General features: G+C 46.3%; 1 protein-coding gene and 1 pseudogene across 4 annotated transcripts in view; both read right to left on the reverse strand.

Moving 5' to 3' along the window:
* Positions 1 to 1,578: 1,578 nt before the first annotated feature.
* LOC113261361 (keratin, type II cytoskeletal 8-like) lies at positions 1,579 to 6,338 on the reverse strand (annotated as a pseudogene).
* Positions 6,339 to 7,211: 873 nt separating this feature from the next.
* The window catches only part of CILK1 (ciliogenesis associated kinase 1), a 57,706-nt gene continuing 39,965 nt past the window's right edge, over positions 7,212 to 24,952 (reverse strand). For 3 of the 4 annotated variants that reach the window (XM_026507235.4, XM_057304029.1, XM_048219736.2), the window contains 8 exons: positions 24,326 to 24,497; positions 21,964 to 22,131; positions 18,986 to 19,306; positions 17,008 to 17,198; positions 16,740 to 16,888; positions 14,617 to 14,745; positions 12,068 to 12,190; positions 7,212 to 10,890 (listed from right to left, as the gene is read on the reverse strand). In XM_026507235.4, the coding sequence (XP_026363020.1) occupies positions 10,736 to 10,890; positions 12,068 to 12,190; positions 14,617 to 14,745; positions 16,740 to 16,888; positions 17,008 to 17,198; positions 18,986 to 19,306; positions 21,964 to 22,131; positions 24,326 to 24,497 (1,408 nt within the window). In that variant the 3' untranslated portion in view covers positions 7,212 to 10,735. Of the gene's footprint in view, positions 10,891 to 12,067; positions 12,191 to 13,203; positions 13,265 to 14,616; positions 14,746 to 16,739; positions 16,889 to 17,007; positions 17,199 to 18,985; positions 19,307 to 21,963; positions 22,132 to 24,325; positions 24,498 to 24,952 lie in introns of those variants that run through there. The other variant, XM_044387165.3, reaches the window with a different exon arrangement.

Consider the following 24,952-nt stretch of genomic DNA (forward strand, 5'->3'; position numbering starts at 1 on the left):
AGGGGTAATATTATCCCTAGCAGTCTTGTTTGCCTGAATGAGAAACTAAAGGGGTATCGTGAGACTCTATGATTACACAGGCTTGTGGAGAAGTGAAATCCTGTTATAATAATTCTGCCATTTTTATGGTAGGTACCCTTAGGTCATTTTATTCCCTGGAAGGTTTTTATGTAAACTCCAGAAAAAAGAAAGCAATTGGCTTACATTCAGCCCTAGCTATAAATGACTGCTATCAGAGACCCTATTCTAACAGCAAGGTAGGTTGTCAATTTGGGGGAGTTTGATCACGTTGTTCTATTCTTGGACACTCTTGGGGTCACTCTCAATCTGGGATAGTCTTAATCACAGTGGATGATATGGTAATAGATAGTAGATAGATTCTACCCACTTGGTATGTTTTCAGTGCCCAGGAAAGTCCTCAGCCTTCAACCCTTTGCCCACCCACTCAGGAGCAGGTAAAATTGACTTAACAAAAATCACTGAGCTTTGAAATAACCGAACTTTAAATCTCAGTTTTGGAGAAGTTTTACATGTAAACACTCCAGGAAGAGGGAAGCAATTGGCTTAAATTCAGCCTTAGCTAAAAATGAATGGTGTCAGAGGCCTTATTCCAACAGCAAGGTAAGTTTGTCAATTTTGTTCATCTTTTCAAAGATTCTGATTTAAGTGTAGCTACTCCTGCTTTTTGTTATTGTTGTTGTTGTTGTTGTTGTTGTTACCACTCGCTTGGAATGTCTTTTCCCGTCCATTCACTCTCAGACTATGTGTGTCTTTAAGGCTAAAGTGGGTTTATTGCAGGCAGCATATTGTTAGATCTGGGGTATGTAGTGTTTTTGTTTTTTTGTTTTTTTTTACCCATTCAGTCATTCTATGTCTCTTTTAACTGGAGAATTTATCCCCTCCATGTTAGAGTAACTATTGATAGGTAAGGACTTATCATTGATTGTTCATTGTTTTCGGGTTGTTTTATCGACCCATCGTTCCTTGTTTCTTCTCCTGCTCTGTTTTTGTGCCTTGATGTCTTTGGTATCAGTATGCTGTCACTTCTTTACCGTGATCTTTTGTGGAATGACAGCAGGAGTTTCCTTTGCGGTTACCCTGAGGCTTACATAAACTGATAACTTACCCATCTTTTTTTTTTTTTTTAAGATTTTATTTATTTAACAGAGGAGAGACAGCCAGCGAGAGAGGGAACACAAGCAGGGGGAGTGGGAGAGGAAGAAGCAGGCTCCCAACAGAGGAGCCTGATGTGGGGCTTGATTCCAGAACTCTGGGATCACGCCCTGAGCCGAGGGCAGAGTCTTAACGACTGAGCCACCCAGGCAGCCCTGGTAACTCACCCATCTTAAACTGATAACACCCTATCTTAAACTGATAACAACTTAACCAATAGAAATTCTTCTTCTTTTTTTTAACCAATAGAATTCTTAAACTTTATACTTGTATTTTTCTTCCCCCTCACATTTTCGGTTATTGTTGTTACAATTTACATGTTTTTTTGTAGTGTGTGACTAAAAACAGATTATTGTAGTTATGGTTATTTTGACTACATTTGTTTTTAGTTTTTAACTTTTATACTAGAGACTTCAGTGAATTATGCACCACTATGACTGGGTTGGGGAATCTAACTATGACTATACATTTATCATTATCAGTGAGATTTACACTACCTTTTCATGTTTTTGTGATGTTAATTAGTGTTCTTTTACTTTCAAAGAAATCCTCTTAGCATTTTTTGTAAGGCAGGTCTGGTGGTAATGAATCCCTCAGCTTTAGTTGGTTTAGGAAAGTCTTTATCCCTCCTTCATTCCCGAAGAACAGCTTCACTGGATACAGAATTTTGGGCTGACAGTTATTTTCTTTCAATATTTTGGATACGTCATCTTATTCTCTCCTGGCTCGAAAAATGTCTGTTGAGAAATCCATCAATAGTCTTAGGGGGGTTCCCTCATATGTAACTTCTCTCTTTTTTCTTCCTGCTCTTAAAATTCTTTCTTTGACTTTTGACAATTTAATTATAATAAAATATAATATAATTTAGTTATAATACAATAATGTGTCTCAGTGTAGCCCTATTTGGGTTCGACCCGTTTGAAGTCTTTTGAGCCTCATGGATCTGGATATCTATTACCCTCTCCAGGTTTGGGAAGCTTCCAGCCATTGTTGCTTTAACATACTTTCCATCACTTTCTCTTCCTCTTCTCTTTCTGCAGTTCTTATGATATGAATATTGTTTCATATTGTGTCCCATAAGTCATTGTTCCATGATTCCCAGAGGCTTTCTTCACTCTTTTTCATTCTTTTCTGCTTTTGCTCCTCTGATGGGGTAGTTTCCAGTGTCTCGTTCTCCAGGTCATGGATCCTTCTGCATGGTTGAGTCTATTGAATCCTTCAGTTCAGTTATTGTATTTTTCAACTCTAGAATTTCTAGGGTTTGGTGGGGTTTGGGGTGGGTTTGTTTTATTTTTGTTTTTTGATGGTTGCTATTTCCTTGTTAAGCTTCTCACTTTTTTCATGCATTGTTTTCCTAATTGCATTTAGTTGTCTGTGTTTTCTTGGGGTTACTAAACTTTCTAAAGAGGATTATTCTGAATTCTTCATCTGACAGTTCATAGATTTCCATTTCTTTAGGGTAAGTTATTGAAGCTTTATTAGTTTCCTTTGATGGAGTCATATTTACCTGATTTTTTGTGATCCTCGATTCCTTACACTGGTATCTGTGTATTTGAGTAATGAGGCTCATCTTTCAGACTTCACAGATTTACTTTGGGAGAGACAGTTCTTCACAAGTCAGCTCAGTTAGAGTTTCTGGGTGTGTCTGCTGGTAATGTCTTTGAATAGAAGAGGCCTCCTATTACGGTCTATTTTAGGGTAAGGCAACTGTTCGAGCTCTGAGGATGGGGACGGAAGAGTGTGCCACTGGGTGAGAACAGCTGGACAGGACTGCTGGCTTGGTTCCCTACCCAAGTGAGGCTGTAGGATGGGCCCCACAGTGCCTGGTGAGGCTTGCTAGGTGGTCAGGATTGGGGACTGTCTTCAATAATAGATGGGGCTATCAATTAACTTCCTTGTCTTAGCAGGGTAGTAGGACAGAGCCCAGGTCTTATATAGCTTCTTGTTTCAGGACCCAAATCAGGCCAGAATACGCACTGAATTTTGTGGTCAGGCGAGGCCATTGTTTTTGCTCTGCAGATGGGAAAGCCATGGGCTGCGCTCTGTTCCAGTGTCACTGTATATGGGACCGTTGAATGGGCTACACAGCGTCCTGTGTGCTCTGGTTAGGTTCCCTGGCTGGACACGCTGAAGTCTGTACTCAGTGATGAGCAGGACTGTGAATTAGATTCCCTGCCTGGATGAAGCAGGAGAAGCAGCTGTAAAGCTGGCACAGCTCTTCATTTATTTTCTTCATGCGAGTCCACCCACACCCCACTTCCCTGACCAAACAGGGCCACTGGCTTTGCTCTGCAGACTGTAGGCTCGGCCTGCTTCTAGGCTTGAGTACTGCTGGGTTACACAGCTTCCAGGTGTTTGTGCCAGCTCTTCTGATCAGATGGGGCCAGAAGACACTCTCTACAGCAAGTAGGGCCATGTCTCCCTTGCCTGGAGGGAAGGGGATGGGCTGCTCCAGGCTACTCTCAATTTCCCAAACAGGGTCTCAGGTTAGGAGGTGCCAAGAGCTATCCTTAGCCTTGGCTGTGAATCAATCCCCCTGCCTGTGCATAGTATGGGAACACTCTGCACCCCATACTGGCTTTGCTCTGTGGGTGATCGGCTCTGCTCAGCCACCTCCTAGCTTGAGTGCTGCCGGGCCACACAGCTTCTGGGAGTCGTGGCCAGCCCTTCTGGTCAGATGGGGCTGAGAGACACTCCACAGCAGATAGGGCTGTGATTCAGCTCCTTGCCTGGGCATGGACAGATCGAGCGCTAGGGCCAACAAAACTCCATGATTGAGGATCTGAAACAGGCAGATTTGCACCCAACCAAGTTCCCTGGTCAGAGTGCGCCCCCGACTTGGTTCTGCAGATGAGATTGGGTTGGGATTACTGCTTGGGCACTGCAAGTATGAATTCTGTCTGCTGAGATCTGTGTGCTGGTTGTTGTAAGTTTCTCCCCCTTCTCCATCACAGTCACATTCCCAGCAGTCGCAGGTTGCCCTGGTACGAGATCAGGGAGGGGCTCGTCCAAAGTGACCCAAAATGCTGGGGGGAGGCCGGTTGTCCCCCTGGGGTTCTCTTTTCCCACTGGAGGAAACAGAGGCTCGGGGGAGACCTCTCTATGTGGCGCTACACTGTCTTGGGGGAGGGGCAATGCAGTCAACATGTAGTCACTTCTTGCCCTTCTAATGCAGAAGCTCTTGTGGCAGGGGCGCTTCAGCCTCAACTGCATTTCCTAGGATTCTCAGTGGTGTCTTGTTCTTGAATAGCTGCAGGTAGTTCCAGTGAGAGGTCATGAAGTCAGGAGCAACCTATGCTGCCGTCTTGGTGACGTCACTCCCCAACAGCAGGGTTTTATTTTTGTTGATTTGTTTTTAGTCAAACCAACTGAGGCTTCGTTTATTTATTTGTTTATTTAGATTTTAAGTAACCTGGACACCCAACCTGGGGCTCCAACTTACAACCCAGAGGTCAAGAGTCAAATGCTCTACTGACTTGAGCCAGCTGGCGCCTGAGGCTTTATTTTAGAAAAGATGCCTGAATGGGCTTTTAGTTGGAGGCACGGGCAAGAGGAGGTTCCCAGGGCAGTAGACTTCCCCCAAGGGTAGGCTGACAACTGGGGCTGAGCCTGAGGTGGTCTATTCCCAGTGGTCCCCTGCACAGCTCCTCCCCTCAAAGGCTCTATGGCAGGCACAGGATGGGGGACGCTGGGAGGGACCACAGCAGCTGCTTGCTTGGACACGACATCGGATGACTGGGACACCAGCCTCTCATGGCAAGTCTTGATCTTCTTCACCAAGCATGGAACTGGCGCTGCCGAAGGAGCTGGAGCCCCCACCAGAGCCGAAGCTGGACTAGAAGGAGCTCAGGTGGTAGCTGAGGGCCCTGTAGGCCCCAGTAGCTGCTGGTGGGCTTGGTATGAAAATTCACCTTCTGCATCCCACACTCCAGCCGGCTCTCCCCGCCTTCCAGCAGCGTGGGCAGGTGTCGATCTCACTGACCAGGGCCAGCCTGACGTTCCTGAGCTCTCGGTACTCGCATAACTGCTGCACCAGGTCCTGCTCGGCTCGCTGCGGGGCGGCCTCCATCTCAGCTAGGGTGGCGTCGGTGGCTTGAACGGTCCCCTCCCCCGCACCGCTCAGCCTCAGCTATGGTGGCCTCCAGGGAAGCCCTCTGGCCTTGGAGGCCCTCCATCTCAGCCTGGATCGGCCGATGTTGCGGTTCATCTCAGAAATCTCCATCTTTGAGCTTTGGGGGGCATCGGCGTGATTCCCAGCCAGGGTCCAGGCTCTTGTACTGGATCAGGGACACGTTCTCAGTCTTGGCCTGGCTGCAGCTGCAGCTGGCGATCCCCTGGTACTGGGCCTTGACCACGGCGGCGATGCCGTTCAGTCCACGGAGAGGACCGCAGACGTGCCGGAGATCCGCGGCCTGAGGAAGCCCATCTCTCAGGCCCGCCCCTGCAGGCGGGACTCCAGCTCTGCCTTATTCACGTAAACCTCATCCACAGCCTTGCTGCTGAGAACAGGTGCATTCTCCATCGCCGCACGGTCTTCGATCTCCTCCGCCAGCCCCTGCACATCCCCACGCTCCACCTCCAGCTTCTCCTGGGCTACTGTGTCCAACTGCGGCCCCAGGTTGTTGATGCAACTCTCCAACGTGCTGTCCAAGCTGTTCTGAACCATTTGCTGCTGCTGCAGGAGCTTCCACTTGGTCTCCAGAGTCTTCTTCTGCGGCTCTAGCTTCTGCACCTTGTCGACAAAGGAGGCAAAACTGTTGTGGAGGGTTTCGATCTCCTTCTCCTGAGTGCCCACAGCCTGGATGTTGGGGTCCACCTCCAGCTGAAGAGGGCTCAGCAGGCTCTCGTTCACTGGACAGCCGTGGTGCCCTCCATAGCCCCGCTGTAGCCTCCAACCACACTCCTGCAGGTGTCCAGGCCACCCCCGAAGCCACTGCTGCCGCCCACGCAGGAGAGGGCGGAGGAGCTGATGCGTGGTCTGGCGCTCTCAGGTAGGAGCGGCTACTGAAGGCCCCGGGGCCCGAGGTGGACCCGAGATGCAGGGAGCCGGGAAGCTGCTTCTGTGTGGGAGACCGCAACAGCAGATTTTTATTAGCAGTAAGGATGGCGGGAGCTCGAATCCGTAAGGCCTCTGAAGGGGCCCAGTGTGGGGAGATGATTCCAAAAAGTTAGACAAACGCTGTTGAGTTCACACTTACGGATTCAGCAATACACCTCTGCGTATGTGTTCCTACAAAATTCTTTCGAGGATCCGAAGAACGGGAAGTGAATTTCCCGTGGAATCCTGTATGTAATTCATGAAGTGATGAGTTTCGTTTGAAGGTTTATGTTGTACGTATGAATATGCTGTGAAAAGCTGAAAACATACAAGGTAGGTATTAATTATGAGGCACGATGAAATCGGCAAGAAGAAATTGTCTCCACCTGCTTTTTTCTTTTCTTAAGTATTCCTAGCCACCTAACTTGCTAAATGCTAAATTTAAAAAAAGCCTCCAAAAAAATAAATAAAAAATAAAAATAGAAGTCTCCAGATTGCAGGATAACTCTACATTGCTGCTCTAAGCTTATGCTTCTAATTTCATGGCAGTAACACTGTACTAAGCATTAAGAAGTTATAAAATATTAGGGGGCGCCTGGGTGGCTCGGCGGTTAAGCGTCTGCCTTCGGTTCAGGGCGTGATCCCAGCGTTATGGGATCGAGACCCCACATCAGGCTCCTCCGCCATGAGCCTGCTTCTTCCTCTCCCACTCCCCCTGCTTGTGTTCCCTCTCTCGCTGGCTGTCTTTATCTCTGTCGAATAAATAAATAAAATCTTAAAAAAAAAAGAAGTTATAAAATATCAGAATCCCACATTAGGAAATACTAATGCTATCTTGTTGAAAGATTTTATTTTTAAATAATCTCTACATCCAACCCAGGGCTTGAACTCACAACCCTGAGACCTGGAGTCGCATGCTATACCAACTGAGCCAGCCAGGCGACCCACTGTTATCTTCTGATGTAAGAACACTGAAAATAAAAACAGAACACTCAGATCATTTTTCTTTAACTGTAACTTTATTTGGAGCAGAATTTTCCTTACATAAAGTTAACGTTTTTAAACACCTTAGGACAAACTATTCAAAACGCAATATTTTATTTCAGAAGGGGCTTGTGTCAGTGGTTTTCTGGCCTCCTCTAGTCTTATCATTATGAATATTTGCTTTTTAAATAAATATATTCTTAGTGATTCCCTTGTAATCAAATCCGGTGACTAAACTGCTATCAGTACTAAGACATCGGAGATCAGAAGACTGTTCGGGTCATTTCGAATCCACATCAGCACAATGTCTCTAAGAAACTGATAATACAGATTGATGTGATGCTTGCCTCCAGTTTGTCTTCTTAATGGTTTCCATGAGAGGGTCCTCACAATAAGTTATACACAATACAGTACTTTGGTTGGAAATTGTAAAAATAATTCTAAAAATTAAGCACATATATGAAACAAATGAGTTGCTACAGTATGCTTTAAATGATATAAAATAATTAGCATGTCACACATTTTCTTATAAACATATTGCTTTTGGTCACACACTGAGCTGGAACGTACAGCCTGCGTTCTCTTTCTCCTGAATGGCACAAAACAATGGCTTGATGGTAGGGACACGCTACTTCATGAGAAAAGATGGTGCCCGTGAGCCCCAGTGGTATCGGCATTTGTACTTCGGCGTTACCTTGAATGTATTCAATTTTTGATGATGTCAGAAGACGACATAGTGTCAATCAGCTAGATGTAAACAGTCCTTTAGGCTATGTATAAGAGAGGTGTCAAAAAAACTGTTTGAAAATCTATTTTCTTCCTACTGAAACCCTATCACACATGAGCTGGGTGAGTGCTTAGTCATTAATGGAATTTTATTGCAAGATGAACAATCACACCAAGAGTAGCTTTTATGCCCATGTAGCTGGCCTTGCAGTTTGCACACGTACCGCCTGCCACACCACTATCACTGGACCTTTGGGTGTGGAATGAGAGCCATCCCTGTACCATTTCCCGACGTCCCGAAAAGCTCTCTGACCGGAAATGAGGTATAGTCATGGACAGGTACAGTGAAACTCCGCATTCCTCTTGGTGTCTTGTAGCACCTCTTCTAACCCTCTACTAACTAAAAGATATACCCACCAGGTAGCATTTGATTTTCACTTAACAAAAAAATGGTCACGATTCCCTTCTGTAGTAAACAGCATGTACACACGTTTGTCCTTTACCCATTACGGGAGGAAAAAAAGAGAACTTTCTAGGATTTTGCTGGTTCTTTAGAATTTACATTGTTTTTTCAGTCTTCTAGTTTTCTCAACTGCACATCAGCTTCTTGACTCTCACAGGCATAAATGTGTTTGGCTTCCTAAGGAAGCTGTTTATTCATAAATAAAGGAAAAAGTAAGAGGACGAAAAACAGAAATATTTTCTGAACTGGGGCCCGCAGAGGTATTACAAAAACAATTTCATGTAATAACCAGGTGACTAGGTTTTTCAATTAAAAAAAAAATGTCCTGACCTTAACATAAGCTAGAGTGCCCAGAATATGGTATTCACAATCCATTAGCTTCTCTAAGAGGTATTTACAATTTAAAACCAGCTTTCCAGCAAGCTGGGTAAGGTTACAGATTAACTTACTTTTTATACATAATACAGCAAGGGAAAATAAATATTAATCGCAGTAAAGGACTCATCTCTGAAAACACATTTTCTGTTGCTTTAGATGAGTGGAGAATATAATACAGAAGTGAACTCAGCTTCAAGTTGTGCTTACATGTACATATTTGTTTTCTGGAGCTTTGCTGCCGGTTTGTTAACAGAAAATATTACCTATCAAATCCACATCCATTATGTGCTTTTCTCATGCCCCTAGGGAACATAGTGCTTGGTCAAGTACATTTTTGCACCAGAGTCTCCAAAGCAGAAATTACTCCCTGATTTAGATTAGGGCCCTTTGGGAGCCATGGCAACTTGTTCAGGCTGCACCATACTACTAATACATCAAAGCAATAATTTACCCACTTATTGGGCTGAATCACATCAAAGTGCCAATATTCAGTTTAATCTATCATTTTAACCTACAGAAATGACAGACAATTTCATATGGCTCAACCTGCTTTAGCCTGGAACCTGGAACCAAATGGGAGTGGCTTGGGGCCTGGGAGAATGTGAGTCCGTACGCTACTGAGCTTGTATCGTGTTCACTGGCGGAGACCTTCCCTCCTGCCTTTCGGGTAACCACAGGTGGAGGCACATGTGCCCCACGGAGATGGCTGAAGAGTGGACTTTTGTCTTTTTCTGTCTCCAGACTAGCTTTGTCATTTTCAAAATTGCTGTAAACATTCCTCTCAATGGAACAGCCTGTGTCCAACAAGTAGAGCTCCCACTGTGTGAAGAAACTACACAAGGGTTAAGAGTTCCAATGTGGCACGCAACAGACACTACCACCGTGGTAGCCGGGACTTCCCAGGTCAGTGTAACCTCTGCCATAAATCTTTCCTGCTCCCCGAAGTGCCCTGAGAACATGGCCAGGACAGAAGATTATTCATTGTCTGCTCCTGGCCAGGCCTGGAGAACTGCACTGAATGCGAAAGTCCATCAGTTATTATAATAAGAAACTCTTCTGCTGCTTTGCAACTTGGCTTTTTGGTCATGCATCTTGATAGGAATGTAAGTTTAACGGACTGGGTTGACCTTTATGTTAAAGACCTGTTGGCTTGAAAAGCTTCCCTTTTGTGGGTACTTATACAATTGGATTTCAAAAATGGAAGAAAAATCAAAAGCGGGAGAAAATAGAAAGAGATGGCCTAGCATGAAAAAACCTGGTTCATACCTCCAACCACCTTGCATATCTCCAACCACCAAAAAGGGTTGTTGTAAAAATTTCAAAAACCTATTTACTTAGAGTTCTTTCACCCGGGAAGTTAATTGCATAATAGTACTTTCAGAACCGCACAGTGGCGTCACAAAAGCAAACCAACCACCTGATACTGAGAAAAGCAGAAGATCATTTATCTAGCGCCGAGGTTGGTCCCAGAAAGCCTGAGGTACCAGTGTGCCACATTGAAAATTTAACCACTTCACGAATACCTGCACGCGTCGAGTAAATAACCCTCTGTCGTGTAGCCTTCCATTGCACCCCTGCTGCAATACTGCATCAGTATTATTACATTTTTAAAAATCTGTATAAAATATTATCTGGAACCCCAAAGGAAAATCAATTAATTTTTAAAAAGTTCATTACAAAGTTGACTGTATAAAATGCTAAAACGTAACCCATATATACAAAATGCTGCTGTTTAAGAAAATAATGGGACCCAGTTTTAGAATAAAATAATTTTGTACAAAAAAAGGGTATTGCGTTCAAATCAATATTTAAAAAAAATCTTAAAAAGAATATTGAAATGTCTTAGTTCAGAAGAATAACTATAAAGTGTGTGTTTGCTTTTACACCGTCTGCCAGTTTCTTGCCGGCAGAAAACCAGTTGGCCGAGGGACCGGGTCTTGCCTTTTCCCCCACGCCCAGAAGCTTCGCGACGGTCATCGGCGAGACGCGTACTTAGAAACCCAGTCCGGCCGGCCGGGCGCTGGCTGGGCAGCCGGAGGCCGTGGCATCAACCCGGGAGTGCTTCTAGGCTGGGTGTGGAAGAAAGGTCGCCCGGGATGCGGTCTCACAGCCTTCAGGGAAGAATAGCCTGCAATGGAAGACGAAGGTGGGTCGGATTGGTACGGGACTCCTGCAAACACAGCCAATCGATGCATCTTGGCGACAAAAACAGCGGAAAAGGGGAGTTCACGAGAAGCCTTGGTGGGCGACTCACAGTCTTCCCTCTCTCGGTGAAGGACAACTCCATTCTATTGTTGTCAGGCCGATACTGGTGTCATTCCTGACCCCTCTTTTTTCACAGCAAATGACACTGGCTCTCCCTTCCAAATACATTCAACATCTGGGCCAGCTCAGCTCTTAGTAGCCTGGCCCATCACTCCCTGCTGGATAATTCCAGCAGCCAGTTGGTTTCCCTGCATCCCGGCCTTGTTCTCGGCCCCCCCGGCTAATGACAACAGCACGTGAGTGAGGCGACAAAATGGAAGTCAGATCACCTCACGCCTCTGCTCCAGACCCTCCGGTGGCTCCCATGTCGCTCACAGTCAGTGACAGCACGCTTACGGTGGCCTGCGGGGCCTCATACCACCCTGCCTACGGTTACCCCTCTCCCTGCCCACTCCCCTCCGGTCACTCTCGCCACGCCTGCCATCTGCCTCCCTGCTCTTCCGGGAACAGGCCCGCCTCCCTTGCCTCCAGGCCCATGCTCTAGGAACCCCGGGCCGGGGGCAGGCTCACCCACAGCGCAGGGCGAGCCCACTGCCTCCTTCACACCTTCACTCAACAACTCCTTTGCGCTGAGGTCTTCTTTGGCCAATTAATTATTTTTTAATTAACATATAATGTGTTATTTATTTCAGGGGTACAGGTCTGTGATTCATCAGTCTTACACAACACCCAGCGCTCACTACAGCACATTCCCTCCCCAGTGTCCATCACCCAGCCGCCCCATCCCCGCACCCCCCTCCCCTCCAGCAACCCTCAGTTTGTTTCCTAAGATTAAGAGTCTCTTATGGCTTGGCCCCCTCTTTAAGAAGGCACAGTCCAACCTCCACGTTCCCTATATCCCGCCTACTTCATTCTTCTCCCCAGCACCGGGGAGCATCTGCTTCTGTTTACTTATTGTGTGCAGAGTGTACGTTCGTGGGACAGGGAGTCCTGTCTGTCTCCTTCGCTGGTGGGTCCTTGGCCGACAGCATACCTGGCACAAGCCGTTATTCGATAACCATTTGATGAACTGCTTCATGGATAACCAAAATAGAACTCACCAGGAGAAGGGTCTGGAATAGGCGCCAAGTGTACCCTCTGCATAGCAGAGCCAACTTCTTTTTTCAGAAAGGATGGGATATAGTTTCCAGTCAGTCCACTAGAACTCGTAGAACCGGAACCAACTGATTCGTAAAAGCAAAAGCTCATTAGTACAAAGACCCCACGTGCGTAGAACACCAACAGGGTTACACAGGTGCGGAACAATAAAGAATTAGGTGTTTACTTTTAGGGGGGAAATATGATAAGAACAGTGGATTGAGAGCAGAGCATTCCTCCACACCACACTGTCGGAAAGACGGGGAAGAGGGGCAGCAAAGACAGGGCCGCTCCTGTGGCCTGCGCCTGAACGGAGCCTGGATGGCTGGTTCGCTCAAGAAAAGGGAAATGTACACTTTTCTTTCTTTGTTGGAATACTTGGTTTAGCCTATCCTGAAATTTGCTTTTCCACTCCATAACACAGAGTAGTTATCTTTCCGTGTCAGTATATACACATTCTAGAATCTGTCTAAACCATAATTCACTGACCCGGTCTCTTACTGAGCACCACGCAGGTGATCTTAATTATTTAGTTACAACGAGTAATTCTCCACTAAATACTCTGGCCCGTAATCAGAAAAATTAATAATCTATATTATATAGATTCACTTTTTAATGACATTTTGATAGTGAGAGTGCTTTAAGGGCTGGAACCGTATGCGACTCATCTTAGTACTCCGGGATAATGGGATGCCTTCTATGGAGCAGTAATCAATACATAGCAGACGGATAAACACAGACCTACAGGCCTTATTACGACTTAAGGTACACACGGAATGATGAAAAATGTTATTGGGGGCCATTATACAGATGGAAGTTATACCTGGTGGGAAAAGAGAGAATGCGTGGCAGAGTGGCAATGCCTGGGTGAGGAGCTGTGTTGTGCTAGGGCCCATTTTGCATTTTGGGGGAAGACATTAAAAAAAAAAAATGGGAAGAGAATTTGAACAGGTGAGTCACAAAAGGGAAAAAAACATAGAGTCCATGAACACAAAAGAGGCTCAACCTCATTAGTACACAGGACATGCAAGTCGAAGCCACCGCAAGGTACCCTCTCACACCCACCAGACCAGCACACAGCCTGCAATCTTGACAGTACCCAGTGGCATCAAGGAAGCAGCACCACTCCCAGACCCTGCTGGAGAGCAATTTGGCAACATCTGTAAAGTCAAAGATGAGCACACCCTTTAACCTGTTTCCACTGTCCCCAGAGAAACCTTCACGCAGGTGCGCGACAAGAGGGTACGCCAAGGTTCACTCTCTTTCTCATCGCAAAGATGGTTCCCAACTTACATGCTCATCAAGGAGAGAAGGATAAATACATTACGGTCCAGTAAAAGTAATCAATAAGGGGGTGATACGGTGATGTATGTTATGTCTTATGATATATACTATGATGGGTCTTACATATACATGGAATTTCTATATCATGATACAATGACTAAAATGAGTGCAGCTCCAGAATTACGTTCGTATTAGCTTTTGAACATGTAAAAACTTACTAGGTAGTTCATGAATCTTTTAAAAATGCATAGAAATAATAAACACCCAAATCAGGTGGGGATCGCGGGAGGGGAGGGGAAAGAGGGAAAAGGCAGGAAGACCTAGATGGTGGGCTTCATGTGTTTTTGCGAAGTTTGACTCCTTGAGCTGGTGGTGGGTACATGCGTGTTGGTACCTCATTTCCTTCTTTTTTGTATTTCTCAAAATAAATGAACGTGTAACGGATAACGCAGGGACAAGTGATGCCTAGATGTTTACCTGGCAATGTGGAAGGGGAAGCAACGCATGGCAGGGGCTGCCTGTGTGAGGGAAAATGACACGGAAAAAGGGGCCTGCTGGGAATGGGGTGAGCCCGCCTGGAAGGCTTATGAAATTCATTTACTCGTTTTTAAAAAAGACGGGATGAAAAAAAAAAAAAGTGGGGCTGGCCCTCTGAGCTGTCCATCTTCTTTTTTTTTTTTTTTTTAAGATTTATTTATTTATTTTTCAGAGAGACAGCCAGCGAGAGAGGGAACACAAGCAGGGGGAGTGGGAGAGGAAGAAGCAGGCTCCCAGCGGAGGAGCCTAATGTGGGGCTCGATCCCAGAACGCCGGGATCACGCCCTGAGCCGAAGGCAGACGCCTGATGACTGAGCCACCCAGGCGCCCCTGAGCTGTCTATCTTCTAACCAGAAGAGGTCTCTCGATGCTCTGGGCTAAGGCTGGGTCATCAGAGCGGGGGCCGAGCTGGAGCAAGGCAGGCGGAGCGGAGCTGGATGTGCAGCAGGGCGGGGCCTCGGAAGTCAGAGATGCCCAACTCCCCAGTACCCCTGAGGGCAGACCCCGTGGCCGCTGGCTGGGGCCCCAGAGCCTGCTGTCAAGAAAGAGACAGGAGCATGGCCTGAAAAAGGGGCCCAGTGTTTCCACCCCAGAAAACCCGTTCACTGCCACAGCTTGTCTCTCTGGACCCGTCCTGCTGCATCCAGAGAATTTGTCTCTCATCATTTCAGAGTGAATAATCACGACTCACCTGAATTTATTTTGCTGATTACTGATACTGTTCCTGAAGATTTTCCAGACAAACCAGAACTAGACCAGGGGTTAGATGGAATAAAATCCTTGCCTGGATTTGGAAGTATGCCGTTTCTTATATTTATTCCTAATAGGGAAGAAATGATTTTCAAATGCAAAATACATATTTCATCTTGCACCAGATTTCAGTGGTAAACTCGTCACAGAACGCACTTTGTCTAAACTTCCTACGGTTCAATAGTCAGAGCAAAAACTGACCGTGAGTTTGTCTGACAGATGGCAGAGGAAAGGAGGAAAGATGGCGTCTTGGGGCTTTAGTATGCTCTCACTGGTGGGCGGCCTGAGAGAGCTCTCCTAAACTTCTTCCAACAGATCTGTCTCACGTCTTCTGTCTTGGCCCCTCTGGTGCTCTCCTGGGTGTCAGTGCTCCTGGTCATTCCCACCTGTACCCCTGCATGGGCCATTGCCTGTCTGTCACCTTCCCAAGTTCCTCTCTGACCCAAGTTCCTCTCCGTTCCTCTTCTGCGGGGCCAGCTTCACAGCCCCCTGCTCTCCTCTCTCTGCGTTCTGCCCCCCAGATCCCCCTTCTCACCTGACCTGGACCATTAGTGCCATCAAGTGCTGGTGACTTGGGTCTGCACCAGTGACCCTCATGGACTCCCTCATGACCAAGGCTGCCTTGTCCTTAATCAGTCACCTCAACCTCAAGCCAATCCACCCACTAGACTGCCCACTTTCCCACTTATGTCAAGCACTGCAGCTATTTTTCAGAACTGAAAGACTGAATTCATCTTTTATCCTCCCTTCCTCTCCTAGAGCCAAAAAGAAATAACTTTCTAATTCCCTCCCGGCTCCCTTTGGCCTGTGGCCACCGGAGTTCGAATCTCTGACCCTGACTCCTGGACCACTGCTGTACCCTGTCACCTGCTCTCTCTTCTTCCAGGTCATCCTGGGAGGCCAACTAAGGCCGAGGAGTCAATCCACCAGTGGGGCCTGCTGTTCCCACCTCATCTGCCCGCAGCCCCAGCCTGAGCCACACTCCCCTTACTGCACGCAAGCTACAGCCTGCCCTCATCCACTCAGCACACAGATGGACAGGAAGCCAGCGTGCTCTCCAGTTAAAGTCTTCAACAGCTGCCTGCTGCTTGTGAAATAAATTCCAAGTGTCTTACAAGACTCGCAAAGATGCCTCGCGCTACGTGTATCACCCTCTTACCATGCTCTGGCCATGCCAGCCCCTCTGCCCTTCCCCTCACAAGCCAAGCCCCTTCCTGCCTCCCAGGCTCTCCACTTGCTGCTTCTCCTGCCTGCTTCGTTCTGCTCATTTGTTCCTCCCTATTCTTTGGGGGCCCAGATAGGGAGTCACTTGCTCAGAGAGGCCCTTCCTGAGCACTCTCTCTACAGTGATGCCTCCTCCCTGCCGTCTATCATCACCGGAGCTACTGGCTGTCTATTTGTTTAGGGTCTGGCTCCCACCACTAGAATATAAGCCACATGGGGGTGAGAGCACTGTCTGCAGGGCTGTTGTACAAAGTCACTGCATGGACTGTGGTCCCACTTGGCCGCTGTGTTCACCGTAATATCCCCAGTGCCTTGCACACATTCAAAGCTCAGTATGTATGTACTGATTGAATGAATTTGTGAACGGACAGTTGGCTGATGCTGTGAGCTTGGAATTGGGAGAATCTGGGGAGACGCTTGTGTTCCCATCAAACGACAGCATTTACACTTACCCCTGGAATACTGCCAGGTGGTGTGACTGAGCGCCTACCCTGGTCTCCTGAGAGCACACAGGACTGGTCACTGTTCCTAACCGTGGTCTGGTGCATGGGCCTCAGACGTGCCCCCTGGCTCTCACCTCCAGTTCTTCCCTCCTGGGGGGCCGGATCCAATTTCAACTACAACATTTTTTCTTAGGCAAATATATATATATATATCTCATAGAAATATTTGCTGAAGCCCAGGCCTCACATTTTATATATATGTATGATGCTCCTGCCAGTTCTGAAGTTCTAGAAGCCCCTGGGCACTTGCCTTCCAAAACAGAATCTCTGTGAATACGTGATTCCAGGGAAATGGTTTCTTAGCAATGATGAAAATAAAGGCAAGCATTTCTATTACCAGGCAAGTATCGCGAGTGCTTCAAGTAGTGCTGCTTGGCCGCGGATCTCAGGGTTGGTGTGTCTCGCCTCTGATAGGAGGTCTGGGTGGGGGCGCTGTTGCCTGTACTGATGGGCTCAGAGGGCTTCAGGTCCAGAACACTCTCAAATCTGAAGCAAGGGAACGTGGCTTAGATGAGCATGAGATGGAAAGCATCATCAGAGAGGTACAGGAATCATTTCACAAGCCCCGGATTCGGTCTGCGTGCAGAGCCGAGGCGCACACTTGCCTGCAGAGAGTCTCCTCGCTCTGTCTCTTCTTGTTTTTCAGGTCAATCCTGGTGAAGGACGGACTGAAATCCAAGTCATCCAAGTCAGCCCAGTCGTCGGAATCCTTTGTCGACCGGGACACGAGACCCCACCTTCTCCGACTCTTGGGCTTGATTTCCCCATTTTTGGGTTCCAGGCCAGCTAGCATTTTCTGTGCATCCCAGGAGCGGGGGATAAAGCAATACTTGGCATTAATGGAGCTCACGCACGAGTAATCCCCATTCCAAACTTCCTTAGTCATGAAGAGGATCCGGGGGCATATCATTCTCAACACGCAACTATGGGAAACACGTTCCCGGGCCTCTGTCTCTCACCTCCCCTGCGCACATCACACCTGTTGGCATCCTATGGGGACACCCAGGTGTACAAGATAAGGATTTTTAAAAATAATTTTTTTTTTAAAGATTTTATTATTTATCTGACAGAGACAGCCTGTGAGAGAGGGAACACAAGCAGGGGGAGTGGGAGAGGAAGGAGCAGGCTCCCAGCAGAGGAGCCTGACGTGGGGCTTGATCCCAGAACGCCAGGATCATGCCCTGAGCTGAAGGCAGACGCTTAACGACTGAGCCACCCAGGTGCCCCTAAAAAGAAATTTTTTTTTAAATAGATTTTTGAGAGAGAGAGAGAGAGAGAGAGAGTGCATTAGCCGACTCTATGCTGAGCACAGCCTGACACAGGGCTCGATCTCATGACCTGAGCCAAAATCAGGAGTCGGGCGCTTAACCAACTGCGTCACCCAAGTGCCCCTAAAAAGAAATTAAAGGTACTTCTCACGCGTGGGGGAGATAGCTAGGTTGTCTTCCGGCCCTCATCCCTGAAAGCTTTATTCTGTCAGTTCAGATGTCAGTCATCTGCTCATTTATCGAAAACACTGCAAATATGCTTTCTTTGCTGTCTTAGTAGATCTGGATACTATTTAATTACAGAATTAGCTACAACACGAAATTTCCAAATACACATTGCTCCAAAGCTGTGGGCTGGGGTACAGCGAACAATCTAAAGACACCACTCTGGTAACCTCACGCGGTATCTCGTGTTGGCTGGGAGCTGGCACTCAGTGAATGAATACTAGTTGACAGAAAAAATACTGCTTTTGCATAAAGCTGTCAGAAAATCGGACTCTCGGACAGCATCACAAAGCTACTGGGAACTAGATGCCCTTATCAGGTTATTATGGAATCTGACACTCATTCTTTTCTTTTGAGCACCAGTCCAAGAGGAGGAGAAAGATCTGGGCTCAATTAACAGCCTCGCACTAACGGCATTCACCGACAGCATTAATAGGAATAACAACCTATACATTTTATGACGGCACTTTGTGATTTTTCAAAACATCTTCACAATTAGCAGGACCTTTGATCGTCATGCAAGCCTCCTGGTCTGGCGGGCAAGACAGGCATCAGGATCTTCCTTTTACAGATGAGGAAACTGAGTCCACAGGGATTAATAATAACAATGACTAACATTTATCAAGTTCTAATGAAGTGTCAGCTACTATTTTAAATTCTTTCAAGTATTAACTCATTTAGTCCCCCAAAGAATTGTTACCAGGTAGATGCAATTTTTACCCCTGCCTTACAGATGAGGAAGCGAGAGGCAGGGAGGCCAGGGAACCTGCGCAGGGTCGTGGAGCTAGGAAGCGGCAGAGCCAAGACAGGACGGCCTGGCCCCATGAGTGCTCTGTGCAGCTCTCAACCACGACACTGCAGCTGCCCGCCACCAGCACCGCTATTAACAGGCACAGCCTGAATTTAGACCTTCAACTCCAAGGCCAAAGCTCTTTTCACTATCCCACGATATAGCAAAGATACATTTATTATAATTAACGTTCATTGTAATTAGATGTTATATGCTGAAAAAAGATTATCTTTCACACAATAAGTGGGTCAGAAGAGGAACAGGCCAGACAAGGCTCGCTAGCGAATCTTCACTGCTTACCGACTGAGGATTCTTGGTATGGAGGGACGGGAAGAGCAGCGGGCTTGGCTTGTCCTCCGGAAGATGGTTCGGGTGATCTGTCCTGGAAGACTCTGCTTTGTAGGGATACATGAGATGCTGCGGGGGCTGGCTGGCTTGATGTTGTCTCGAAGAAATCCGAGGGTGTGGCTTGGTCGGGGGCTGGGCAGGGGGGACCGGCTTGATGTGAGGAGGTGGGCCTGCCTTTTCCAGGACATCCTTCTGTGCCTTTCCTGAATCCTGAAGGCTCTGTGTGGTGCTGCCCAGGGGATGCCCAATCTGGAAGTAAGGGTACCGAAGCGCCTGGAATAACACATTGGGCTGCTTTAGGAGAAAAGTCTATCCAAGAAGGTTAATACCATCAGGCTCGCTGAGCTACATTTCATGGGACAGTTTGCTACAGTTTCTTAGCCTAAACCAACTAGAAAACAGCATCGAATGTGTGATGCTCTTTATGATTTTCCTCATCTAAAATATAAAATGTATACACTTAAAATTATTTGGATAAACCAGCCGGTTATACTTCTATTACCTTGGTTACTTCTGAAACGTATCTGGCTCAACCCAGATGCTGGCTTTTTTTTTTTTTTCTTTGAAACTTCCATTTAATATGAGTAGACCTCATTAAAAGCTTTAAAGGATATTTAAATAATTTCCATATGCCTCGTATCATGGAGCCATAGAAATATTGGTCTGTGCTGGCAAATCCTAAGTTTTGGTATATAGTTTATTTATTTTTAAAGTTTAAATTCAATGAATTAACATATAATGTATTATTGGTTTCAGAGGTACATTATCAGTCTTACATAATACCCAGGCAGATGCTGGCTCTGTAAGTTATTTGCTATGTATCTTCCCCCCTTCCCCAGGGGTGGGGTGGGCAGAGGGAAAGGAAGAGAATCCCAAGCAGACTCCCCGCTGAGCGAGAGCGGATGTGGGGCTTGATCTCACAACCCTGAGATCACGACCTGAACCAAAATCAAAAGTCAGACACTTAACCTGACTGAGCCTCCCAGGTGCCCCTGCTATGTGTCTTAAATGTACTATTTCACCTTTCTGAGACAGTTTCCTCAGTCCATAAAAAGACAAATAAATAATATAAAATATAAAACTGAGAGAGCCAAACACAATAATCCTGTAAGACTCTGAAGAATCAAGTGTAAAACGAGCAGGTATTTTACCCCAGGAATGCCAAGAATGTAATACATGATAAAGTTAAACCCTGCCTATCAACAACAGACCTTGTTAGCTGTTCTGAACAATCCAGTTTTCCGGATAGTGAGGGGCTAAATCTTAAAGGGCTGGGGTTTACAATTCTTTCTGAAATATTCCCTGTATTCCCTAGTCTTTTTGAACGGAAATCACTGAACAGAACATAACCTTTCTTAATAACTCTGGGACATAGCTAAAACATCTGTAATGATTATATGTAAGTGTAGACAGAGAGGCCAATAACATGGAGACTCTGGTACTGGTTTTGTACCCTGGCATCTAACTTGAAAAGTCTCTGTAGTTCCAGGCATTTTTGCAAACTGATCTGGGGCCATTTTTAGCTTTTCTGATGCTGTTCTTAAAGGTACACATTGTTCCCTTGGTTCCTTGCTATAGATTTTTTTCTTTTCATCTCCTGGGTACAGCCTTTAAAAAACTGGGTTAGTCAGAAGGCTTTTCTCCTGCCCTCAGGATATTTGTGAATTTCAAACCCCGGAGTGCACTTCTGAGAGCTTTCCAACCCTGGCCACCCAGAGTCTTATGGTACCAAATTATGGCTCTTTCCTTTCTGAGCCTTTGGAAAGCTGCTTTTCCATAATTCCTTAATCCCCCACTATCGTCTCTCTGGTTCTTGCAAATTCTTTCTTTTTTTAAATTTTATTTATTTATTTGACAGAGAGCAGAGCAGGGAGCCCTACGTGAGGCTCGATCCCAGGACTCTGGGATCATGACCTGAGTCGAAGGCAGACGCTTAACGGCTGAGCCACCCAGGCGCTCCTGGTTCTCGCAAATTCTAACATCACATCGGCCCTATCTTCAAACCTCCCATCACTTTTGTTTAGCCAAATCTTTGTTTCTGATTAGAACTGGTCACCTTTGTCATTCGGAGCCACGTAATTGCCAAGGGGGGCCTGAGAAGGAGCCAGACACATTAATGCAGAGGGAGGCGGAGGCTTGCAGGAGGCACCGGAGTGGCTGAGACCACAGCTCTACCACATCTCTTTGGGGGCATTATATCATCTAAGTCAAAGTGGCCTGGGGGAGCGCGGGCTGAGAAAACAGGAGGTATGAAGCAGGACACCCACCACGTGCATCCCCAAACTCCAGTTGGTTGCACGATCCGTACTGGTTGCTGGATGAATGACTAGGGGAAATCGCTTCAACTTTCTGAGATTCAGTGTTCTCACTTATAGAGTGAAAACAGTACCACTGATTTCACAGACTCTTCACAGGGTTAAAGTCACGTAAAAACACACTAAAGCATCTACAAACCGTTAGATGCTATGAAATACTACCGATGTTTATCATCCTAGCTCTATCTCGTCTGTGCTCTCTCTCCATCAGCTGTAAAACAAGGGAGCTGGGCTTCACAAGGTATTTTCAAATGCCCTTTCAACAACCAGTACTGCCTTATAAGAAACAGCTACATAATCTTAACTAACAGAATCTCTTTGAAAACATTCTCCAAAGACAGGTAGACATACCTGCTTATTTCATTTCCTCACATGTGGTGATGGGAACCTGTAGGCCAATTTTCAAAGCAACCTTATTGTTTAAACCTTTAACTGTATACAGTGAGTTTCAAACTATTTTATGTTTTTATATATAGTATACCATTAGTGGCATTTGGTACTATTTTTCACCCATAATACCAAATAAGATACTTCCTATAAGATTTATAGGAATTATTGAGAGTCAGATATGAACTTCATAAGAAATGCATCAAACAGAAGGAAACGGAAGAAAACCTGACTAGCTGTTGGCCGTTTCTTGGGATCCCACTGGAGCATGTCTCTCAGGAGTTGAATGGCTTCACTGCTAGCATTTGGAATCAGGGTCTTTAAGTTATTGGGTACACACTGGGGCCAGCGAAAGTTCATTGCACTTGAAAGTTGGTAGCCTTCAGGCCAGTCGGTCTGAAAGAAGATGAAATAGAAGATCTTGCTTAGCCCACTTGTGATAGTTTCTACTTGAGCCCATGTACCCCTAATGGAAAAACGATCATGTCCTTATAACACTCATACTCACAGTGTGGCACTGCGTGCAGTGGAACACAGGGAATGCTAATGGAGGGCCTACAAAGAACATGAAGTCAGGGGAACCGTGGGAAACACCCTGAATTTGCCACCAACTGGTTTTATAACCTAAACACGAGATAGTTTAAATGAGTATTTTCCCAATTGTGTTCTATGAGACAGAGATTTTAGAAACCGCTAATGAGAAATTGTCTGGGGGCAAAAAATAAAAGAAGACATCTCGTTTCAAGTTAAATAAACTTGTGATACCCTACATATTACAATATCCTCATTTTTTTAAAAGATTTTATTTATTTGACAGAGAGAGAGAGAGAGAGAGACAGAGACAGCATAAGCAAGGGAAGTGGCAAGCAGAGAGAGAGGAGAAACAGGTTCCCTGTTCGGCAAGGAGCTGGACTTGGACCCTGGGATCATGACCCAAGCTGAAAGCAGATGCTTAACTGACTAAGCCACCCAGGCACCTGACAATATCCCCATCTTGATAATTCAAAATAACCATGCTGAGAAGTCCAGCAGTAAAGAAAGCTGTTCCACTCAGTCTTAAGCTCCCCACTGCTTCATGCATAATTACCACTAAATTCTGGAGGTAATGACAGAAAATGATGAGCAAATAATCTTTAAGGTCCCTTCTAGTTCCAACACTATTTTACAAAACACATTCTGGTATAATTGCTTCCATCTTTTTTTAAGGCAAAGTGTCATTATGTATAGCTAATGTCATTTATTCAGTTAGGAGGTTATTGAGTGCTTACTATATGTTTAGTATTGTTGGGTATCCAAAAATAATCCAGTATAAATCCTTCCCTTAAGGATTTATATATGTCACTGTACAAAAAGAGAAAATAAGACATTTATTTAAAAATAATAATACAGAGAAAAAAGTGATGAGGGTTTACAAGAGAGGTACAGGTATCCAGAAGAGGGAAAGATTCTAGCAAGAGACTTTGGAAATCTTGAAAAGGTGGCACTCATGATTTACAAAAATGATCTAAAGAATTTTGGAGGGTCTGGTTTGTACCAGCAATGGTGCTAGGACCTGGAAAAATAAATACAAATAAAGACAAGCCTATGGTCCAGGGCACAGAGATGTACAGGGATAATGATATTAGTAATGCAGAACACAGCTGAAATGGAGAAGAGATTAGAGCAGCAGAGAGGGGGTAAATTATTGAGGGGCCCTGGAAAGAGTGGAATTCGGTCACGTGACAAGTCACCCAGGTGTGCAGAGCGCGCATGCGCAGAGCCAGAAGTGGGGCGCCACCAGGACCGCGGCAGGAGGGTGCAGGTAGCACGTGGGAGATAAGCGGTGAGACTGAAGAAGGTGGGGTGTAGGGACTCAATGGGTCTTTTTAGCAGGGAGGACCATACCGGGGCTGCTGTTCGTCTGGGGGAATCTGGCTGCAGAGCGAAAGATAAGCTGGGGGCAGGACTTGAGGGCAGGTGGACTGAGAAGATGCCCCAGACACAGGGGGAGGGGCACCGCTGGCCTGCGGGGGTGGCAGCGGGGCTCCTGGGCCAGAGCCGAGCAACGAAGTTCCATAGGATTTGTGGCCGGCTGCTTGGATGAGAGAAGGGAGGGTACAGAAGAGAGAGAGAGAAAGAGGGAGAGGGTGACACTGAAATTTACCCTCAAGGCTGAGACGCTGGGATTCCGGTAGGAATGTGGACAGGAATGGGGAACGGGGAAAGAAGCTAGCTGGGGATCAGAAAACACAGTCCGTGTCAGATGCTGGGTCCCAAGGTGAGGTGAGGGTGTTGGGAGAAAATCTCACAGGTAGGCTAAGTATGGGAATGCAGTTCCAAGGAGGGGTTTCACTTAGGAGACTTCTGAATGGATGCAGGAGTCGTAGCCATGAGGATAGAGAAGTCCATCAGGGGAGGTGAGGTGGCCGAGAGAAGAGCAGAGGGCCAGAGGGAGCCACGTCCGAAAAGGGCAGGGAAGGACCACTGAGGTCGAGAGATAGACTGCAGGACGAGCAGGCGATCCACAGGGCCAGGGCTGCATGGGCTGCAGGAGGGGAAGCTCAGGCAAGCTGCTGGCTTTAGCCCACGGGCTTCTGTCCCCTATCATTACCTTTTTGGGTGTCCCCAGCAGCTGGCAAATTTTGAAGATGGTGTCAATTTCACTGGCCCCGGGGAAGAGTGGCCTGAGGGTGTACACTTCCGCCATGATGCAGCCCACTGCCCAGATGTCAATGGGGGAGCTGTAGTTGGTAGACCTCAGGAGCACTTCTGGAGCCCTGTACCTGGAGCGCCAAAGAGGAACTGCCTGTTAGTGCTGCTACAGGTCAGAAGTTAAATGAAATACTATCATCAGTTCTCAGGGAGAGACCGTCTATATTTTGAATTTCTATCTAGTTCTGTGTGGTAGGTAGACTCCGGCGGACTTGGCAACTGCCATGGCTGCTGTCATAAAGTAGGGCTTCTCTATTTCACAGTATTTTCTACTGAGCATTTCTCGGCAGGACTCTTCTGTACGGCATCCTTGAGAAACACAGGGTGAGAGTGAGGAAAAAGAAGAGAGAACAGGAGAAAGAGAGAATATAAAACCTGTTGTCTGTAGGCTACTTCTTGGTCATGGCCAACTGCTTAAATTCTGTTTTTAAGACAGGTTTTTAGAGAATCTTCTACACAACTCTTAGGAAATGGTTGTCAGTAAGGGCTGTATATAAAATATTATTAATATCATGGAAAACCATAA

The sequence above is a fragment of the Ursus arctos genome, unplaced genomic scaffold (assembly GCF_023065955.2).
Source record: "Ursus arctos isolate Adak ecotype North America unplaced genomic scaffold, UrsArc2.0 scaffold_29, whole genome shotgun sequence".
Classification (NCBI taxonomy): Eukaryota; Metazoa; Chordata; class Mammalia; order Carnivora; family Ursidae; genus Ursus; species Ursus arctos.